Source organism: Staurois parvus, unplaced genomic scaffold (genome assembly GCF_062004578.1).
Source record: "Staurois parvus isolate SC_StPar_1 unplaced genomic scaffold, SC_StPar_1.0 ptg000276l, whole genome shotgun sequence".
Taxonomy (NCBI): domain Eukaryota; kingdom Metazoa; phylum Chordata; class Amphibia; order Anura; family Ranidae; genus Staurois; species Staurois parvus.
The window spans coordinates 9047450-9066621 of record NW_028318072.1 but is presented as its reverse complement, the minus strand read 5'-3'; the positions used below and the strand labels follow the sequence as shown (position 1 = coordinate 9066621).

At 41.2% G+C, this 19172-nt stretch overlaps 1 protein-coding gene across 2 annotated transcripts in view; it reads left to right on the top strand.

Annotated features, from left to right (window-relative positions):
- The window catches only part of RASSF2 (Ras association domain family member 2), a 92541-nt gene extending 83559 nt beyond the window's left edge, over positions 1-8982 (top strand). For both annotated transcript variants that reach the window (XM_089681736.1, XM_089681737.1), the window contains 3 exons: positions 1648-1769; positions 3576-3673; positions 6490-8982. In XM_089681736.1, the coding sequence (XP_089537862.1) occupies positions 1648-1769; positions 3576-3673; positions 6490-6559 (290 nt within the window). In that variant the 3' untranslated portion in view covers positions 6560-8982. The remainder of the gene's footprint in view (positions 1-1647; positions 1770-3575; positions 3674-6489) is intronic.
- Positions 8983-19172: the final 10190 nt, after the last annotated feature.

Here is a 19172-nt window from a genome sequence, read left to right as displayed (position 1 = left end):
AGAGGAGTGGTCCAAAATTACTCCAGATCGTTGTGCAGGTCTGATCTGCAACTACAGGAAACATTTGGTTGAGATTATTGCTGCCAAAGGAGGGTCAACCAGTTATTAAGTCCAAAGGTTCACATACTTTTTCCTCCCTGCACTGTGAATGTTTACATGTTATGTGCAATTAAACCATGGCAACATCTGTTTGTGTAGTATTATGTTCAGCAGACTGTGTTCTTCTATTGTTGTGACTTAGATGACGTTCAGAGCACATTTTATGCCCAATTCATGCAAAACTCCATGTAATCCCAAGGGGTTCACATACTTTTTCTTGCAACTGTATTTAGCTGTTTATATGCTGTGTCATATTAAATAGTTCTAGATAAAAATGAATAGGTTTACCGGTATCAAGTTATACTGAATATGTACAGTATATACCACTAAGATGTACAGTATATATTATATCTAATTATGTTTCTCAAAATGTTATTTATTTATTAAGGCAAAGCGTGATATGTGAAATTCAGTAACCCATATAAATCACAATTCTTCATTCTGAAAACTCTAAACTGATTAGAGGGGAAATTCTGATTGGTAGCATGAGACTGCTGTATGTAGCTAGTTTTATCATTGCTCCATGAGGTATAGGAGTCAATTTTTGCTTTATATTTGCTCAGATCAGAAAAATTTACTTGACTAGATTTTAGGTAATATTTTACACTACAGAGTTTTTGGTAAATTTTCTTGATCTGGCAGATCACATTAGAAAAAACGTATTGGGTACTTCTCGAGTATCTCCTAAACCAACAAGATCTAGTTTTGTCATCTCATGTTTTTGAGTGACCTAAGCTGTGAAGGAATTCAGTTTGAAATAAACCTTTATTTTATAGCTAGAGCTAGGCCTGAACTCAAGAAGTGAAGATATGCTATTTTATAGGGAATATAGAGAATATAGAAAATTACTGAAATTTACCAGAAATGGTACCATTTGTGCATATCTCACAAGGGGAAGTAAAGCCCTGCTCCTCTGCTTTCCTTTTTTTGAGCTCAGCTTTCAGAATGCAGGTGCTCTTTAACATTTTTAAACCAATCACTGATGTGATGTAATGCAATCTAATTCAAGGCATGGCCATGCTCTATTTTATTTATTTTTTCTTATTGGCGGGCATGGGTTACTGCACAGTTTTATATATTTATTTCAGGTACTTCTATATCACCGTCAATTTTTACGCAGCGCTTTACATATATATTGTACATTCACATCAGTCCCTAACCCTCAAGGGGCATACAATCTAAGGTCCCTAACTCACATTCATACATACACATACTAGGGCCAATTTAGACAGGAGCCAATTCACCTACTTGCATGTCTTTGGAGTGTGGGAGGATACCGGAGTACCCGGAGGAAACCCACGCAGGCACAGGGAGAACATGCAAACTCCAGGCAGGTGGTGCCATGGCTGGGATTTGAACCAATGACCCAAGTACTGCCAGGCAGAAGTGCTAACCATTTAGCCACTGTGCTGCCCGTTGACATTCCATTAATTTTATTAACAAGGGCTAAAGTGTCAGTGCACTCTTCTAGGATTCTTAATATCAGCATGCATTCTTTGTACACTATGAAGTTTTATGAAGTTATATCCGGTCTTACTTTCCTTACAGAGAAGGCCAAGCTGAAGGACACAGACTACCCTCTTGTTGCTCGAATTCTGCATGGCCCCTGTGAGCTTGTGTGCAAGGTTTTCCTTATGGAGAAGGATCAAGTGGAAGAGATCACCTATGATGTAAGATTCTTGATTTTTCTTATCACTTGGGACAAGAAAAAATACTGGTCTTGTCTATAACCAGGTTCATTTTTTCTGTGCATTACTGTTCTCACAGTAACATGCATTACATCACATATGTGTATAAAGTGCAGCACTAAATCATATGGTAAAACATCCAAGAGTTTACAAATAAGTGCAAACAAAGCATAAACATCGGTGAAACAATATATGAATAAAGTCCATACAGTGTAAAATATAGGTGCTAGTGTAAATCATAATTAAAATGTGACAAAATATAGTCCATATGTGTCAGTGGTACTGCAAGACACAAAACCGCAATGTGTCCAACTCCAAAACAGTGCCAAGGGATCCAGTGAACACTCCACCAGAGCCAGAACACCATGGCTTTCCTTCTAGGAGGATCTCTGGCTAAGAATTGTGAATATTACATCTGATTGACCATCGATCATTGCTACTATACCAGTAGCATTCTGATGAGTGCATAGTGGTGCTGGAGTGTTCACTGGATCCTTTGGCACTGTTTTGGAGTTGGACACGCTGCTGTTTTGTGTCTTGCAGTACCTCCATTGATGCTGTTTAGAGCAAGGCTGACTGAGAGAAAACTTATTGTGTATGGCTAGCCTTATAAATGTCTATTCTGAGTGGAGAAAATGTTGAGTAATATTATAAGGGCAGAATATTGAATGAGGACATATCAATATGAAATGAGCTTGGAGAGGGCACTGCAAGAACAGCCTATGTAACAGCCCACAGTGCATTGTGAATGTAGTATGTTCTGTTTAAAAAGATATGGTTTCCTTCATTTGTAGCATTACCCTCATAAGGGCCTCTGGATTTGAATTGGGTCCCCTTAAGCTTTGAATGGCTAGGCTACATGCATTTTCCACACTTGACCGTAAACAGTCCCTGAGCTTGGTTTTATGGTTTTAATTAAGGGGTTAAACTTGCATGGGGTCTAGGGATATATGGGATGCCCAAGGAACTGCAGAACCTGAGGACAATTTCTTAGCAACTATGTACAAAAATGTAGTTTAGCAACATATCCTATTAAGGAGCACCTAACCTCCGCAGACACTGGATAATTCCTCCTCTTCACCCAGCTGCATTGAGGGTATCTCTGGGTAAGGCATCCCAAGAGCTTACAATTAAGTAGTCTTAATTAAGATGAGAACTAGTTGGGTCTTGCACATGACTGCCCTCTTCCCTTATCTGGCCTAGGAGATGTAGGGGAACTCACACTGTCCTTTCCTGTAAGCTTGGTTGGTTGGTGGCTGCCTTCAGGCCTTACACTGGGTTGGCTCCTTCCTTGCTGCACAGACTGTCCTCCCAAGGAGATGATGTGACAAAGGAGGTCTTCCCTTCCAGCGACCTATCTGTAGGTAGGCTCCCCTCCCTGGAGCCCCCTCCCAGGCTCCTCACTCCACCCTTCCTCGATCCATCTTCCACCCGACACTGCACCCCAGGCATTCTGATAGTTGACAGTTGTCCTGGCCATGCCCAGCCTCCTGCCAGGGAATTGGCCAAGGTTCCACAAACAAGCAGGTCTGGGCCTCCTCCCCTCTTCCAGAAGGTTCTGTAGTTTCTGGAGAGGTGGGAGCTGTAGAACCTCCCAGGTGAACTCCTGCCTCACTCCCATGCTGACTCATCCCAGGCTGCTACTAAAAAAAAAAAAAACATAAACAGCCTATTTAGCTATCCTGGAGAGCGTTAACACATTTATATGTTTGTTGTTTTTCACAGGTGGCGCCTATCTAGCTATCCTGGAGAGCATTAACACATTTATATGTTTGTTGTATTTCACAGGTGGCACAGTACATTAAGTTTGAGATGCCTGTACTAAACAGCTTCATTCAGAAACTCAAGGAGGAAGAAGACAGGGAAATCACCAAGCTGACAAGGAGGTACAGTAGAGTTAATATCCGGCTACTTTGTGCACTCAGTACAAACTACACAGAAGAAACAGCCAGAAAGCAGAAAAACGACCAATATGGCTGCTGAGTGAAAAGCAAGAGATAACTTACCTGGAGCAAACTAAATCTACAGCTTTCTGTTCTCTTAACATAAACACATCAGCAGGTCAAAGTAACACTGTAAGAGTTCTATTGTATAGCATTATGCATGAAGGTGCTGTTAAGGCCCAGCTGCTGTGTGAGGAGCCCTTTTAAAAAGTTCCATGTCCACATCTTATCCATACATATAACAATCTTCTCAAAGGATTGTATGTCAAATATCTTGTTTCATCTGTTTAATCGCCCTGTAATTTTTTAATATTTTGATATTGATCAGGCCTGAGATGGTTCCTCCATTTTGGATATGACATCAGCAGTCCCATACTGCTCAGTCAAACTGAGTTGTCGCTTAAAGGGCACTCTGTAGTATATCCCTGGTTTTCTTTTATGTGTGAGATTACCTGAACAGCCTTTTGGTTATCTGATGGCAGGACAGAGTGGCTGATAATAGGAACTTGCACACAGTAGAGCACTGAATAATGCCAGTAGTGGCACCTCCTCCAGTCTGCACTGCAGACAGCTCCTGCTTTGGTTACATTTTTTGTGCACTGTTGTCTCTGCTCAAACTGGCACTTCTGTTTAATTACTTTACATGTGCACAGATAATCAATAGATGAATTTGTCCGAAATCCTATCATTTGTTAACAAGTAGCTGTGCAGGCTCCTGCTGTTCGCCAACATAGAAGCAGGGAGAGGGAGCAGGAACCTGGGCCAGTACAGACAAGAGCTGGCTCTTCCAAGAGATGGTCACATTCCTAGTAAAGTTACTTGGGGGGAAAATGTGTTAATTGTGCAGTACAGCACATAGGATCAGATTGTAGACCCTGCATCTGCATAGCACCCTGAGGCTAAAATATGTTCAACCACATGCCAAGGTTAGCTTCCAACGCAGGATCAAATGCACAAAGCAACATTACAGGCCCAGCCCACATCTTCTAACTGGCAGGGTCCGGGCTATGCTCTCTCAAGGCTCAGCCAAGGAGTCACCTGATCTGGAAATCAGCAAATAGGGGAGCTAAAGTGGCCACAGCTGCTGGGTAGCAGCTAGAAACATGCCACATAGTAGATAGAAGACGTACATTACTTAAGGACACTAGTAAAAAAAAAAAAGAGACTTTCTGGGATAGGTTTATATTGGGTCTGTCCCTACAGTTTTGTTTGCCAGTAATTAGTTACCTAAAGGTTGCTGTAAATAACTCATGGCCTAGACCAGTGGTTACCAAACTGTGGCCTATGGGCTGGATGCTGCCCTTTGATTGCTTTTATCTAGCCATTGGGGGACTCTTCCTTCTACTGATACTAATAATGAGGCACCATTCCATCACTGACGCCAACAGTGGGACATAATTGCTACCACTGACACCAACAATGGGGCACTATTCCTTCCACTAACACCAATAATGGGGCACTATTCATCCCGCTGACACCAACAACGATGCACTATTCCTTCCACTGACAACAGTGAGGCATAATTCCTGCCGCTCACACCAAAGTTGAGGCACTATTCCTCCCATTGACACCAAGAAAGGGGCACTATTGTTCCCACTGACACCAATGATGTGGCATTATTCCTCCCACTGACACCAATGATGGAGCACTATTCCTCCTTTTACTGACAACAAGTGCTATGTTTACTCCCGCACACGCAAGGGCATTTTCCAAAGCCCTCTCAACCCCCAAACATTTGAAGGAGAGTAAACTGGCTCTTTGTTTAGAAAGTTTGGAGATCCCTGGTCTCGGCTCTTTCCCCCGTACTGTACTTTAGGAACATTATTGTACAAGTAAGTCAAGTTTTGGGCAAGCATGGAAGTGCTGCTTATCCTTTACTGCTGTAAGGTTTTAATTTAAAAATCGAGGTAAGGTAACAGGGTTTCTTTAAACATGGTGTTACATGGGTATTCTAGAGTAGGACAAACAAGCTGATCTCCAATCCTGTTTATTTACAGTAGCCATTTTAGTACAACCTACATTATGATTTATAGTCTGTGCTTGTCTGTGGTTTTGATCCAGTAAGAAATTAGGAATACCAATTTAAAAGCATTTGCGACAATGTTAAAGTATAAGTAAGGGCAAATCTTTTTTTTATTGTAGAGGGATTAGAACCCCTGTCAGATTTTATTGCTGTCTGCCCCTGTTAGAGAGATTCACCCTATTTGTCCTGTTTACTGTGCTCATTGAACAAAACAAAATAAATTTTGGGTTGTTCCCAGAAAAGTAATAGTGGGGAAATCTTCCAATGGGCACGCTAGTTTTGGTGACCTGGGGATCCTCAAGAAATTCCCTTAATTTACAGTGATTTCCTCTTACTACTTGTATGGCTATAGGACAGGAAGTGAAGGTAAATCTCTGTAATGGGACACAGATGGCAGGAAAAAAAAATATGAAAGGGGTTATAACCCTTCCTTACTCTATCCAAAATGAAAAAAAGTTTTGCCTATAGTTTTACTTTTAAAGGGAACTTCTTGGGAAGGAAATATTTTCTCAGCTGAATTTCAAATCTAGCACTGGAGGCTGCCAGTTTTATAGGTGGCACTAGTTTTTGGGCAGAGTAGACTGTGATATACCTGCATGTACTAGCACTGTTTCTAGGAAATGAGAGCCTCCAGCATGGCACTGGATCTTCAGCTGTGACGCATAGGTGCCCTAACAGCTTACCTTTAACTTCCTACTCTTGTCTTTATAACACAGAATTGTTTTCTGTATTACAGGTACACATCACTCCGACTCTTTATTGAGCAGCGCTTGCATGACATTGCTGACAACCCTGCCACCATGTAGACCCCAGACCCTGCACTCTGCAAATGAGCCCAGATCGCGTGCATCCATCACCTTTCCCAGCCTGGTTCTAGGAATCGGCCATGGAATTTTCATTCTAAAAAAAAAAAGCACATTCAGCTTAACACCCTCCATTATTGGAGGGGACTGCACTGTATTGTAATGCTTCCAATAACACATTGAAGTAGCACTGCATTATTTCCAAGCTATGGAAAAGAAATGAACTCCCAGCCTTCATTTTGTTATAATGTGACCTTATTGTGCTACATTACATTGTGTTCTTATGAATTTTAACCACTGTGGTTCACAGTATCAAAGCCATTCAAAGTGTTTGTCCTCTGCTTACTTGAAGTAAAAAAAATAAAAATAAAATAAAGTTACAGGATGTTGGAGTTTAATCAGGTTATCAATGGTGTGAATTGGGACAAAGCTTTCTGTGACCAAATTTACTGAAAGGTTTTTAAAAACCATATGAATGTATATATAGTTCTTCTGTCATGGTTGCATCAGCAGATACAAGCGATGTCTGATCTTAATGATGCAGGAACATGAAGCCTCAGCCCATTCTGAATTGCAGTTTTCAAACCTGCGCATTGTGGGTGGAATGTATTTTCAAAGATTCTCTAATCTCCATCCACACATTATAGATTGTAACACCTAGTGATGAATGTCCTAGTCATAATAGACTGAGATTTGGTTCACAGCATCCCAGTTAGAAACTTGCAGATTGGGAGGCAAATAGAATTTTTAACATGAACTCATCTTCCAGTCTAGGTATGAGAAATATGAAGAAAGGATTATGCTTCCAAATCAAAAGCACAATGTTTAAATAATGTAACTTTTGTCATAATGACAAAGCTCACTAAAGTAGCATTATGAATGATGCGAGAAAGGACAATGGGGTGCATTTATAAATACTAGCCCAAATGATGTTCGCTTTGCTTTTGGAGCCTACTGAAAATGATGCTATTCGCAACACAACAGTTCTTTTGAACTAGCTTTATATAAATAAATCCAATTGAGCTAGTGTGTAAAGCAGTGATGTTCCTCATAGAAGACCTTAAGAAACTGGGGACAAGATGAGAACCAGTTGGGATCTTCATAGATTGGCAGATCGCTTATCAGACGATAAGCAGTAAAATGTCTGCCCATTGTTGTGCTGCTTACCATATCATGGGACCTACCAGGATTTTTCATCCTCACTTCTTTTGAACTAGCTTATATAAATTAAGTCCAATTGAGCTAGTGTATAAAGTAGTGATGTTCCTCATAGAAGACCTGAAGGAACTGGAGACAAGTTGAGAACCAGATGGTGTCTTCATAGATCAGAAAAACGCTTATCGGACAAAAAGCACAAAGATGTCTGCCCATTGTTGTGCTGCTTACCACATTGAGGGACCCACCATTACTTTTTGCCCTCACTTGGGTTATCCTGAGCACCAGTCTACATGAAGTATCAATGTCATTCACTTTTCCTAAAAAGATAATCCTGAATTGGGCATAGATATTTCCAGCCTACTGAAAAATCTTTTTAAGTAATAAAAAGAGTCTGAATACAGTTTGATATTATTATGAAGAGTGCTTATAAATACTCATTATGTCTGTGGCATTAACACTCAGATTATTGGAAGTGATGTCTGGATCAGCATTGTTAGCATGTTAAGTTAAGGCAGCCCATTTTATTTAGAATGGACTACCAATGTACAGGAAAAAAACCAGACCTGCACTTTTTTATAAAATGGTACACATGTTGTGGTATGCTGAGGCATGGGTCAGTTGAAACCTTATGTACTTTGGAGCACCATTCTAAATTAATTTCACTGTGGAGTGTTGCAGTATGTGATACTGTGAAGCCAGTTATAAGATGAAAGCATAAACATAAAAGTTGATTGTTTATCCAATAGAAAGCAGGAAAAATGCCATCTCCACAGACCTTCAATGGTGATATTTGTCTAACATGAATTTATAAAACCGATTCATAATTTTTCTTACTCAAACAAGTGTTGGACCTGAAATCATCCCTGTCCTCACATCCCCATTGAATGTCTGTGAATAGCCAGGGATGTTCTTAGATCTACAGGTATGTTTAAAGGAATAAACTGAAATCTGGCACATTAAGAGGGGAATAATACACCCCTGTGATTTCCATGTCCCCAGTGATGACCAAATTCCTTGGAGGAACACTGCATAGTTGATGGTGCTTCATTAAGTGATGGGATTTGAGCAGTTTAATGGCCCTATGTATAATTACTTTGACTAATGTGAGTGTTTTGTAATATTGCTGGACTGTGCTGAGCTTGTAAAATTTGTCATGTCCGTGTGTGTTTTTCTATCTAACAAATGTGAATTTTTTGCAGCAGATAATGCTGATTTGCCCAGCTCCCCTTCCCTTCTAAATAAAGCACTTTGCAGTAACATTTACTTTGTATTTTTGTCCCTGTGTTTCCTTTTACATTCACCAAATCGATTGTTGTAGCATATGACTATATCCTGTAAGTGTGTGGCCAGCATAAGAATGTTCATATTTGGAATTTATGTGATGGGTAGAGAGAGGCGTTAGACAGCCACTGTTAAAGAATCAATATGGGAGTGAAGGATACACTTTATATAAGTATAATTTGTATTGTGTTGTTGATGAGGTAGTGCAGGATCAATATATAGAAAAGAAAATTCAGCGCAATAGGTACCTCCTTATAATTTTGCAGCTAGCATGTAATGTGTTCCCACATATGACAAAATAAATAGTAAAAAAATGAAGCACAGCAAATAAAAATCACAGTGATACTTCTAGAACAAATGTGAACCTTGAATCTCCTGAATTTGCACTAATAAACTGCCAGTGAAAACACTCTACAGTGCTTGTGAACACTTAATGATCAAACATACTTCATGGTCATGTATTCCAATGGATATATATAGACGCACACATATTCTGTAATATCCACAGTGCTTGTGATACTTTATACAACATAAATCATGAGACTTTATAAAACATAAATCGTGATGAACAGTCCCACGTATTCTATGATGTCTTCGTGTAAACAGGTGTAATCACACTGCTATATTCAGGTGTACAGTGCTCCCGTATCACCCCTTTGTGCTCCTCCACCTCCAACACACCTCAAAGTTTGATCCATAATGATAGGTCAAACTGCACTTTTCCCTTTTAACCTGGGCAGGTATATTTGGTACAAAGTCTTCCCATTCTTTGCCAACACTTTGTATATATCCAATCCACTCCGCAATCATGTAAAAAAAATGCTGCATATAGTGTAGTAAGTACATCCAAAATAGCCTTTATTAAAAATATATATATCCACTCACATTAAAATGTGTCCTCCTGGGACACCACAGTGTAAAACTCACTATACAGTGCTCCAGATTGTTTAGATGCTGTAATCCCACTTGCAAAATGGCGGCACATAGACTTCCGGTTTGTGGCTTGACACCATCGGCACACCCTCATCAGTCACGTGTTGTGATGTAACGCGTAGGGTGGGCTGATGATGTCAAACCACAAACTGGAAGTCTACGTGCTGCTACTTTGCAAGTGGGATTACAGCATCTAAACAATCCGGAGCACTGTATAGTGAGTGTTTTACACTGTGGTGTCCCAGGAGGACACATTTTAATGTGAGTGGATATATATATATTTTTTTAATAAAGGCTATTTTGGTTTTACATACTACACTATATTCAGCGTTTTTTTTTTTTTACGATTGCGGAGTGGATTGGATCTATAAAAAGTGTTGGCAAAGAGTGGGAAGACTTTGTATCATATATACCTGCCCAGGTTAAAAGGGATAAGTGTAGTTTGACCTATCATTATGGGTCAAACACTGAGCTGAGCGCATAAGTGTGTTTGGAGGTAGAGGAGCACAAAGGGGAGAAACAGAAGCAACGTACGCCTAAATATACCAGTGTGATTACACCTGTTTACACAAAGTCATCGTGGAATACATGTATCTGTTCATCACGATTTATGTTGTATTAAGTATCACAAGCACTATGGATATTACAGAATATATGTGAGTCAATATATGACCATAAAGTATGTTTGATCATTAAGTGTTCACAAGCACTGTAGAGTGTTTTCACTGTCACTGTTTGTTAGTGCACATTCAGGAGGTTCAAGGTTCACATTTGATATAGTAGTGCAGGATCAATAGCTCCACGATCTAAATGTATCCTGCATTAGAATCAAAGGTATGTAATTCATATCGCAATCTAAATGTAAGCTAATCTGGGTTCTCATGAGAAAAATGTACTCTGGACTATTAAAGAAAAACGTTCACTTTACATTATATGGTCAAATGTTTGTGGACACGTGACTTTCAGGGCTATATGATCTTGGACATCCCAACACTTCAAAAGTCCCAATACTACTAAATAAACTACAATATAATCTAATTATGAATTCATGAAAATCATTAAATGTTCCAAAATCTCCCTTAATATTAGACTCCCATTCCCTTGCACGGCAGCACTCAGACTGGGCAGGAATATTACTGTGAGCCATTTGGGCTCTATTGCTTTACATAGTGCTGTCTATCTAACACTGGGAGCTTCCTGACAGGAGGAAAAAGCAGACTGATGACCTTTATTGTTTCATTGTACAAACACAGGCTTGGATGGGTCCCATACCAAACTTTGCTGTATAAGTTGGAGGGAAGCCACAGGAAGGGCAGAAGCTGTTTGTTAGGAGGTCTGGATTTTTAGATCACAAGACTGATCCGAATTCCAAATCCTTTGGCAGAAAACACAGTTCACCTGTATGTATTTCAAAGGCTTGCTGGAATTCAGCTTGCATCTTCGCATGGTTGGCCATTGTTATAGGTAAAATGACATAAGGGGTGCCAGCTGCTAGCTTTATTCTGGACTCCTTGTTTCTTTCAGTTGAATTTTACCCGGTGAATAAATTGTTGGCCCAGTGCAAAAGAGTTTACTTTCACCCCTACATAATGAACAGAACCAAATGGAATTGCTGATATGAAGTCACAGTGGAATCATAATGAATAAGGTTGTCTCCATCTAGGGCAGCTATTATCAACCAGGGTTCTGTGGTACCCAGGGGTTCCTCTAGACGTTGCTTGGGATTGTTTCAGCTGTGGCAGATTGATCTCCCATTTCATGACGCCTGCATAGTTCCAGGGCCAACACCACTTGGGAAAGGCAGCACAACAACACCAATAATATTTTGAGCTGCCTGTAAAAGTTGTATTTTGACCTTCACTATAAGGGGACATTCTTCCCGTTGATCACCAATGTAAAAGGCATTTTCCATTGACCCCCAATGAATTGGTTTTAGTAAGGGATCCCCAAGACCTGAAAATGTATTTTAGGAGTTCCTCTGAGATAAAAAGTTTGAGAAAGGCTAATCTATCTCCTTTTAAAATTTCCTCATGTCTCATAATAAGTCTTACTTTATGTGTAGTCTATATTATTTAATTTTCATTCGTGTGTTTTTTAGGATGCTGCTGTAGTTTTACATTTGGGAAGCTCGTGTATCTCTGTGCCAGACTAATGAAAATGACATGTAGATAGTCTGCATTTTCCAAATCTCTAGTATATAATGAGCAGTTCTGATAATTACAGCCTCTCACAGCTTCTTGCTGTCTTACTCTTTTCACTTCTTTTCACATTGGCCTGCATAATCATTAAACCCTTCTTTAATAATGAACAGGATGCTTTTATGAAACTATTTAGCTATAATCAAGCTGGACGAAAAAAAAAAACAACGAAAACATGGCAAAAAGAAAAGTCCTACCTACACACTCATATAATGTAGGTAAGATAAAGGAGAATAACGCATATAATAATAAGTATGCAAGTTGATAGGGATGTTCAAGTATGGAGGTTGCCTAATTTGTAGATATGTGGAGGTTGGTAGTGAGTTTTCAAATGTTAGTGATTCTAGACCAGCTTTTTTAAGTGGAATGCATTTCCCTCACCTCCAGCATTGAATGTATGTAATGACAAGGTGTGCTGGAATGTGCTGGAGGGTCTATTAATGCTGGCTGTTTTGATATTTATTGTTACTGAGGGTATAAATTGTTGAGGGAGAGTGTGAGGAATGCAGTGCCCGACCCTTGCCCTTCTCACCTACTCCTGACAAAGGATTGGCCAATCTCACACCATGCTGTCACTTACATGACAATGCCACTCTCAGTTGCACCCTGCATAAAGATTTTTCAGCTTGTGGGACCAAAATCTAAGTGCTAGGAGCCTGAGAGTGATTAATCCTTTAAACTCCAAACTGCCACCAGATAGCTTTGGGCCTATCAACCCCTCACAATATTAGAAAGAGCAAATATGAAAAATATAAACGCTGATCACCACACAGGGGTTGCATCAGCTTCTCTGCATTGGGACTGTCAATATCCAGTCATCTTTGCTTGCTGCACCGACAGGTTGTCAGGAAGTAACTGTTGGGATTGGTGCGTGGTTGGATGCCCAACCTCATTCTGACTACACTGCATGCAGACACCTTTACACTTCAGTGCCAGGAAATCTTTACTTTCAGCATTTACCATAGCCTATCTCTTATCTTCATTGAATTACCAATACTCACTACTATATATGGGCTCCACCATTGCTAACAGAAGATAACTACTATCACATCAGGAACATTAAATATCTCAGAACTCAAGTTGCTATTTCTAGTTTAAAGGACCTCTTTTCATCTAAGTCATTGTTATTCAAATTGTGGTGTCTATACCCATTTATTCTAGAATATATGTGTGTATATACTTTTTAATCAGAGTATAGCATCAATTCAATTAAATTCCTGGGATATTGATCTGGTCAGTTAAGTAGCAGAGGGGGTTGTTAATCAGTTTCAGCTGCTTTGGTGGTAATGAAATTAACAACAAGTGCACTAGATGGGCAACAATGAGACGACTCCCAAAACAGGAATGGTTTTACAGGTGGAGGTCATTTTTTTCCCTACTCGTCTTTTCTGACTGTTTTTCACTAGCTTTGCTTTTGGCTAGGGTTAGTGTCACTACTGGTAGCATGAGGCAATACCAGGACCCTACAGAGTTTGCACAGGCAGTCCAACTCCTCCAGGATGGCACATCAATACGTGCCATTGCCAGAAGGTTTGCTGTGTCTCCCAGCACAGTCTCAAGAGCATGGAGGAGATTCGAGGAGACAGGCAGTTACTCTAGGAGAGCTGGACAGGACCGTAGAAGGTCTAAACCCATCAGCAGGACCAGTATCTGCTCCTTTGTGCAAGGAGGAACAGGATGAGCACTGCCCGAGCCCTACAAAATTACTTCCAGCAGATCACTAGTGTGAATGTCTCTGACAAAACAATCAGAAACAGACTTCATGAGGGCCCGGCGTCCTCTAGTGGGCCATGTGCTCACTGCCTGGCACCATAGAGCTTGATTGGCATTTGCCATTGAACACCAGATTTGGCAGGTCTCCCTGTGCTTTTCACAGATGACCGTAGGTTCATTCTGAGCACATGTGACAGACGTGAAAGGGTCTGGAGAAGCCATGGAGAACGGTATGCTGCCTGTAACATTGTTCAGCATGACCATTTTGGTGGTGGGTCAGTGATGGTCTAGGGAGGCATATCCATGGAGGGACGCACAGACCTCTACAGGCTTGACAATGTCACCCTGACTGCCATTAGGCAGTTCTTGGATCCATTCTCAGACCCTATACTGGTGCAGTGGGTCCTGGGTTCCTCCTGGTGCACAACAATGCCAGGCCTCATGTGGCGAGCGTATGCAGGCAGATCCTGGAGGATGAAGGAATTTATACCATTGAATGGCCCCCTTGCTCGCCTGACCTAAATCCAATCAAACATCTCTGTGATATCATGTTTCAGCCCATCCGGCGTCACCAGGTTGCACCTCAGACTGTTCAGAAGCTCAGTGATGCCCTGGTCCAGATCTTGGAGGAAATATCCCAGGACACCATCCGTTGTCCCATTAAGAGCATACCCCGATGTTGTCAGGCATGCATACGAGCACGTTGGGGCTATACAAACTACTGAGTACCATTTTGAATTGCTGCAATGAAATTTCAACAAAATGGATTAGCCTGCTGCATCATGTTTTCACTTTGATTTTGAGGGTGTCTTTGAATTTAGTCCTCTGTAGGTTGATAATTTTCATTTCCATTAAATGATGGGGCATCCTTATGTTTCTAACATATTACCCAGTCCACTCAGAACAATTAGTGTATATCTTTTGGTCTGTTTGTGGTGATTGATTCTCACCTCCTCTTGCATTCTTTTATGAGAAACATCCCTCCAGTTAATGTGATCCTTATCAGTTCCTAATTGGGGCAGAGAAGAGTTGCTCATTTGACCATCTCCCTATAAATTTAGACCAGCTCTTGGGGGAGGTCATAGATGGGGGGCACAGTCAGGCGGGGGTGCAGTTTTCTGCGTGAGTGCATTTGATGCTGGCATGTGAAGCTGCAGTTGAACATACAGTTGTGGCCAAAATTATTCAACCCCCAATGCTGTAAAGGGGTTTAGGGACTATAGTGTACATTTGGAATTGTATTCAGAATCAAATCCTACAAGGACGTTGTAACTACCCAAATGCAACTAAAATGACATCAATTGTTTATGTAATACAGTAGTAAATGGTTCTTATGTGGTTTCTTCATTGCCACAATTATTCAACCCCTTAAAGACTACCACTCTGAAGAACAGAGGTTCATACAGGTGCTTTCCATCAGGTATTGAAAACACCTGTGGATGTCACCGAGCAGCAATCAAGCATAATAAGCACCAATTAGGCAGCTTTAAAATGACTGTGATACTCAGCTCCTTCTAGACATTTACTGGTGTGGTTACAAACATGGTGAAGGCAAGAGAATGGTCCAGGAAGACAAGAGAAGAGGTGATTTCTCTTCACAGGAAGGGCAATGGCTATAAGAAGATTGCAAAGATGTTAAACATACCAAGAGACACCTTAGGAAGCATCATTCGCAAATTCAAGGCAAAGGGCACTGTTGAAACGCTACCTGGTCGTGGCAGAAAGAAGATGCTGACTTCGACTGCTGTGCGCTACCTGAAGCGTAGAGTGGAGAGAAGTCCCCGTGTGACTGCTGAGGAACTGAGAAAAGATTTGTCAGATGTGGGTACAGAAGTTTCAGCCCAGACAATAAGACGCACACTGCGTAATGAAGGCCTCCGTGCCAGAACTCCCAGGCGTACCCCCTTGCTGTCTCCAAAGAATAAGAAGAGTCGACTGCAGTATGCCAAAAGCCATGTGGACAAACCACAAAAGTTGTGGGATAGTGTTCTGTGGACTGATGAAACAAAATTAGAACTGTTTGGGCCCATGGATCAACGCTATGTTTGGAGGAGGAAGAACAAGGCCTATGATGAAAAGAACACCTTGCCTACTGTGAAGCATGGTGGAGGGTCAATCATGCTTTGGGGCTGTTTTGCTTCTGCAGGTACAGGGAAGCTTCAGCGTGTGCAAGGTACCATGAATTCTCTTCAGTACCAGGAGATATTGGATGGAAACGTGATGCAGTCCGTCACACACCTGAGGCTTGGGAGACGTTGGACCTTTCAACAGGACAATGATCCCAAGCATACCTCCAAGTCCACTAGAGCATGGTTGCAGAGGAAAGGCTGGAACATTTTGGAGTGGCCATCGCAGTCACCAGACTTAAATCCGATTGAGAACCTCTGGTGGGACTTAAAGAAAGCAGTTGCAGTGCGCAAGCCTAAGAATGTGACTGAACTGGAGGCCTTTGCCCATGAAGAATGGGCGAAGATACCCGTAGATCGCTGCAAGACACTTGTGTCAAGCTATGCTTCACGTTTAAAAGCTGTTATAACTGTAAAAGGATGCTGTACTAAGTACTAAGATTGAATGTCACTTGGGGGTTGAATAAAACTGATAATGCTGTGAGCACAGAAAAGACATTTGTGGTTATTTCATTATAACTGTTATGTTATATTTGTCTGACCTACAAGTGCCTCTTTAATGTAAATGTAAGCAAGATGACTGAATGATCAAAAGCAATGTCAAACTGGCCAAAACACTCAATTTCAGTGGGGGTTGAATAATTTTGGCCACAACTGTAGCAGTGTGTTTGATGCTGGAGTGTGAAGCTGCAGTTGAACTAAAGCAGGATAACTCAAGCAGCAGGAAGATACAACAAAGCACTTTGCTGCACACTAGATGGACTGCAAGCAAACACCCTGGGAAATCTCTTCTACAAGTCTGATTGCTACTCCATGTACCTTTTTAATATGCCACCTCTACTTCTCATTTTCATATTACTATCCTGTGTTCCCAAAATCTCATTTCTTTACCCCTCTGCTCCACCCCAAATCTCGCCCTCACTGCTACCATCTCCCTACTACTGCTCTCATCACCTCCTGCTAATACTTTATTCACCTGCTGACCCAAACACCGGAACAGGAAGGCATATGCACCCATCTTACTTTCCTCACCCTTCTTCTTCTCCTAACCTCTGGGGATAACTCCCCAAACCCTGGTGCTTTCCTCCGGGAATAGCCACAATCCGCTCAATTTAATATCATTCCCCATGCTCCTAAAAACCACCCTCCCTTTTTCATGTGCACCCTGCAATGCCCGCTCTTTCTGTAATAAGCTCACCTCTGTCCATGACCTTTTTGTCTCCAGCTCCCTTAACCTACTAGCAATTACTGAAACCTGTCTTCAAGCAGCGGATTCTGCTTCTCCCGCAGCACTTTCCTATGGAGGCCTTCTCTGGACCCACTCACCCAGACCCAGTGGTCAGAAAGTTGGTGGAGTTGGTTTGCTCCTATCCCCACTGAACAACTTTCAAGTCTTCCATAACCCTCCCTCTCTATCCTTCTCTTCTTTCGAGACTCGCTGCATTCAGCTGTTTTCTCCCATTTCTCTGAGGATTGCAGTGATCTGTTGGACTCCTGGACCGGTGTCTCGCTTTCTTGATAACTTTTCTGCCTGGCTACCCTACTTTCTCTGCTCTGAACTACCCACTATCATTCTTGGAGATTTTAACATCCCCATTAATGTGAACAACCCGGCCACACCCCAACTCTTCAACCTAACCTCATCTTTTGCCATAACAGAATGGACACAGTCCTCCACTCACTCTGATGGGAATACATTAGACCTTGTTTTATACCATCGTTGCACTCCCTACAACCTCACAAACACCCCCTTTCCTCTCTCTGATCACAATCTCATCACCTTCACAGTGTCCTTGTCTTTAACCACTTTCTGTCCGGCCGCTGTATATAAACGGCCGGACGGTGGCAGTCCAGGGGCGGGTTGCCGTTCATAAACGGTGCCCGCCATTTTGTACTGTGTGTGCTCCCTGGGAGCACGCAGCACCTCGATCCAGTGCCCGCTGTGTCCTCCGGACACAGTGGAACACCGATCGTCATACGGGACCTCTGTGCAAGGTCCCAATCATGTGATCACTGATTGGCCAACCAGTGATCACATGCAGAGTAGTAAGCAAGATGTCACTTCTGATATCATTGCTTACTACGTGTGAAATCTGTGAATGATCACAGAGGTCACATGGTACAAGGCTATTCACAACAGTTTGTACCATGTGACAAGCTGTGACCAATCACAGCTCACACAGTATTTCTCAATGGCTGCAAGAATGCAGCTAGAGAGAAGGAGAAATGATTGCTTTTACAGCCTTTATGGGTGTAAATGCAATCAGTGTAAAAAAAGAAAAAAAAAATCACCCATGGTGACACTGTACTGCTAGGGTGACAGTATGTAAAAAAAAACAAAAAAAACATAAATAATAATATAAACAAAATAAAATAAAAATGTCAAAAATTTTTTTTAAAATTATAATTTTTGGTTATAAACTAATATGGGTTATTTTTTTTTTTTACTAAAAAGATAACTGAATACATTTTGGCCAAGATTTATGATGAAATATTATTTATTTGCAAAATTTTATAAGAAAAACACTTTTTTTCAAAATTTTTTGACTTTTTCATTTATATAGCAAAAAAAAAAAATCCCAATGTTGAATAAATACCACCATAATAAAGCTTTATCTGTCTCAAAAAATGCAAAAAAATTCATATGGGTACAGTATTGCATGACCGCGCAATTGTCATTCAAAGTGCGATAGCGCTGAAAGCTGAAAATTGGCCTGGACAGGAAGGGGGTAAAAGTGTCCGGACTTGAAGTGGTTAAACACCTATCCGTCTAAGCAGCAAACAATTATCCGCAGAAACCTTCACAACTTTAAGCCTTCTCTTTTCTACTCTGCAACTGACTGCCTCTATGACAGACTCTCTCCCCGTCCTGCCCTTACCTGGCCACTGCTGTCTACAACAGTTCACTATCATCCACATTAGACTCACTTGCTCCTCTAACTACATGAAGTATCAGGCCCCAACTATCATAACCTTGGCAGACTGACGACACCAGAAATCTCATAGTCGTGCGCTGGAGCGATTGCGGCGTAAAACCAAATCTCAGCAAGCTTTCACCCTATATAAATCTGCTTTCTTAACATACAATTCCTCCCTCCATGCTGCCAAACAAGCCTACTTTGTCACTCTTATCAATAGCTTGTCATCCAGTCCTCGTCGTCTCTTCTCTACTTTTAACTCTCCACTTTCTCCACCTCCACCCAGTAC